The sequence below is a fragment of the Lagopus leucura genome, unplaced genomic scaffold, assembly GCF_019238085.1.
Source record: "Lagopus leucura isolate 7727_CA_CO unplaced genomic scaffold, USGS_WTPT01 35152-0_obj-0_obj, whole genome shotgun sequence".
NCBI lineage: Eukaryota > Metazoa > Chordata > Aves > Galliformes > Phasianidae > Lagopus > Lagopus leucura.
The window spans coordinates 1-3,579 of record NW_024967188.1 but is presented as its reverse complement, the minus strand read 5'-3'; the positions used below and the strand labels follow the sequence as shown (position 1 = coordinate 3,579).

The following is a 3,579-nucleotide window of genomic DNA, read 5'->3' as shown; positions in this document are numbered from 1 at the left end:
TTACCATCATCTGTGTTCTCCTTTATCACTTTGGCCATCTCTCTGATTAAAATAAATTGTATTACAATGGCCACAGAAATTACAACATGAAATGAATAATAGCAAGGTTCGTATTTGTTTCAGTGCATTTGGCTGTACAAGGAAGTATCGTGCAAGTGAAACTCCCTTCACTAGGAAAGCATCACGGACACTATGGTATCATGGAACTGTTGGACTTTGTCCAGGTAACACGCCTGGAAAAAAAATACAGATGAGAGAAACTAAAAGGAAAAACTAAAAGGGATCAAAAAATCACAGAATCATAGAATCATAATGAAAAGATTCAGTAAAACCCAGAGCTTACCTGGTGTCTCTATTGTAAGCACAACCATAGTTGACAGAAACCTCATAGGCATAAAGGGACTTGTAAAGAAGAGTGCTGATTTTGATTCACTCTTTGCACAGCGGCTGGAAGAACTGTGCACATCTCCATTATTCCTTATGCCTGTGAAAATATCTTCAGCAAGTCTCATAATCATTTCTGCCATTGTTGGGTCCTGAATCAAACAGTGCGCATGTTGAGTGTAAACATGAAAGCACACGAAGCTCCCATCTACTCTGTTCCCCTAAGGATTACGTGTGAAATACCAAATTGTTCGATCATGTGTCACAACAGAATCTGCATAGAAGATACTGCTTGCATTACAAAAGCAACTGAATGCCATCAGCACAGGGCCTTATCAACACTAACTGCACAAAGAGACTAGGGAAAGAGGGCCCGTGATATGCTGACTTTATTTGAGCTGCCCCTGCTTGCAGAGGAAACCCCATTTCAATCAGTGCAACCTACGCTGCCCTGTGCAGATGCCTGAAGTCACAAGCTGCAAAAGCGTTTGCAGATCTAAACATGAATGTTCAGAATGCCGTTCAGGGAAGGTACAGTAATTCAAATTTTCATCGCAGACTGTGCAGAAATATTACTTCCCATGCTGCTCTGCCACACTTTGCCATCAATTTCAGCTAATCTCGCACATGAAGTGAACAAAAATGTGTTTCCTTTCCTAACTGCCAACTCTGCTAAGCACATTTATAAAAATGTATTTCCTGAGATGCTTAGACACTACTGCAACAGCGATTGCATACGTACGTAAAAATATGTTTTCATAGACTATGCAAAAATCAATAAAATCTCAGAAAGTTCCATTTATGAGAAGTTTTTTTTGCCATACTTTTCCATTTCTCTGTTACAAATTGATGTTTAGCAAAGACAGCCAGGTTTCTATTATACATACACCCTGAAAATGTCCACTTTCTATGTGTACTTAAAATACAAAATGCCTGAATATCTGCAGAGAATTTACCTTAGTATCATTGTCTAGCTGCCTTACAAACCAGTATATCAGTCTCATCAGGGGCATGTGCAGTTTAGGATTCACAAACGACATGCACTGGAGCTGCTCCGCAGCCACAGGCAGAAGCTGTAAAAACACACAAAGGCGAAGTTACATGCAGAATGTCAGCTTAGCATGTGAGCAGGCTACAAGTGAAAACAAGACTCCAAAAACCAAACCCAAACAAACCAAACCAAAATCTCAAATTACTCCTGAAGTTTGTCAGATTGCATGTGCGAACACTCACTGGTCAGGTCCTCTAGAGATAAAAGAATTACCTCCTTACTTAGATTTTAAGTTTTAATCAGGTTTGCATGCAAAGCAGAGGTACGGTGTGTGAACTCAACTATCAAGGCCAATGCCAATGCCTACAAACTGCACAGAATGAAGGAAAGCAATAAAGAATACCACATTGGTTTCCAAGCCTTGTTATCCCCAGAGAGATGGAAGGAAGGGCTTTCAGTAGAGCATAGCATCATCTGTTATGAGTCATTATCTGAAACTTTGACATCCAACGTAGACATGAAAACATTTTTAATTAGGTGTGAGAATCTCTGTAGGAAAACATGAATTCTATGCAGTGTTACACACAACATACAAGATAAATCACCAGCTGGCAAAAACCACAGGTAATAAAAGACAGGCTGAAACTTACAAGTTGAGACTGAACACGACACTTCTCCTTCAAAACAACGGCTCTGTTTTATAAGTGACAATGCAGCCATTCCATCTGACTGCTGGGATTAATACTGACTTAGTAACTGTCATTCTGCTTTCATTGCTCTATCCCAGGTCTATACAAAACAGGCTGACCTTTTCTACTCTCACAATAAAATCAGTCAGTATATACGTGAATCTGAAAACACATGAACCAGAGCAAACTCAAGTCCCTTTACCTTCAAACACTTTCCTGGATGTAGGTTCTTCTGCTACACTGAGGTTTCTGGCCGTCCTCTCTTTCTTCTTGTTTCTTGAGTTTGCTAAGGAGCTCATCTAAGATCCAATCCATAAGGACAGTCAGGAGCCCATAAACTTCAGAGTTCGGTGGTAGCTGTAATATATTCACATCATCAGTTATTTCAGCTTTCAGCTTGATGATCTTCTAAACCAAAACAGTAGCAGACAGACATGCACGCCAGAGTACATTAGTTCTGACAAATCCTACATCATTTAATGTTTAGTGAGACAAAGCTCAGGACAGAAGTTACCGGGAGCCCATAGAAGACATTATCTCTGCAGAAACAGTAATGTGGAACAGGCTGTGCCTGCTCTGCTGGGCCTTGTATCCAGGGATTGAGAAGCCCCCACTGGCTATGGGAGAAATACAGGCAGCTCCTTGTTAAAAGGAGTCTGCAGACAGCTCCCACTGGTGCGGGTGACCATGCTACAACCTGCACAGACCTGTCTTTGTGCCAAGGGCAGCAGGGAGTTCTCCTGTGAACTTATTTAGTTAGTAGAGATCTTCTCTTGTAAGCAAACTAGACAGCAGCATGGATAACCACAAAGGAGGAGTATAAGCAGAGTCTAATTTTGACAGATGAGAGAGAAGGTGAGAGGAAAACACAGGAAACAAATAAAAAGTAGATACACGATATAAAATTCCAAGGACAATTTTAGCAACAAGCTTTATTCTTTCCATTTACTATCTGCTTCCCTCCTCTATTCTTTCTGTAACTGTTGCAAACCTCCACACAATCCCAGCCCAGCTCACAACACCTTAGCCCACGTACCACCCACACCAAGTACCGCCCACAGTAACTAATTAACTATTAGAATGAAAAAAAGTAGCAGCTACGTTTTCTTATTTCAACAGCTGTATGGAGAAGGTTCCACTGCTGAATGGCTTTTGTGAGTGATTTTTTCACCTTGCCCAATTCTTACCTTATCCCCTTTTGATGCTGCCCTCACTTCTTCCTGCATGAAAGGTGTCATCTGTTGTGCCACTTCACAGGTATCCTTGTACATCTCTGCCATTATAAACTGATGTTTCCACTACAACAAAAAAGAACCGTGAATTCTATTTTACTTGTTACCTACAAAGGAAGCACACAAAATAAGAAAAAAACCTTACTTCCAGATAGCTGAAACAAACTTCTCCTGTCCTTTTTTTGTTCATTCAATTACTTCTTCTCTACAATCTCATTATTTAACTGAAAGAATTGAAAAATACTAAAATATCAGTGAATGGAAAACACTTTTTTTTTTTTTT

At 40.1% G+C, this 3,579-nt stretch overlaps 1 protein-coding gene across 1 annotated transcript; it reads right to left on the bottom strand.

Annotated features, from left to right (window-relative positions):
• Positions 1-299: 299 nt before the first annotated feature.
• CCDC138 (coiled-coil domain containing 138) lies at positions 300-3,362 on the bottom strand (the record flags this gene model as incomplete). Its single annotated transcript, XM_042893689.1, has 4 exons — positions 300-605; positions 1,311-1,457; positions 2,275-2,421; positions 3,252-3,362. Coding segments are annotated over 4 exons (711 nt in total), but the record flags the coding sequence as incomplete, so codon positions are not given.
• Positions 3,363-3,579: the final 217 nt, after the last annotated feature.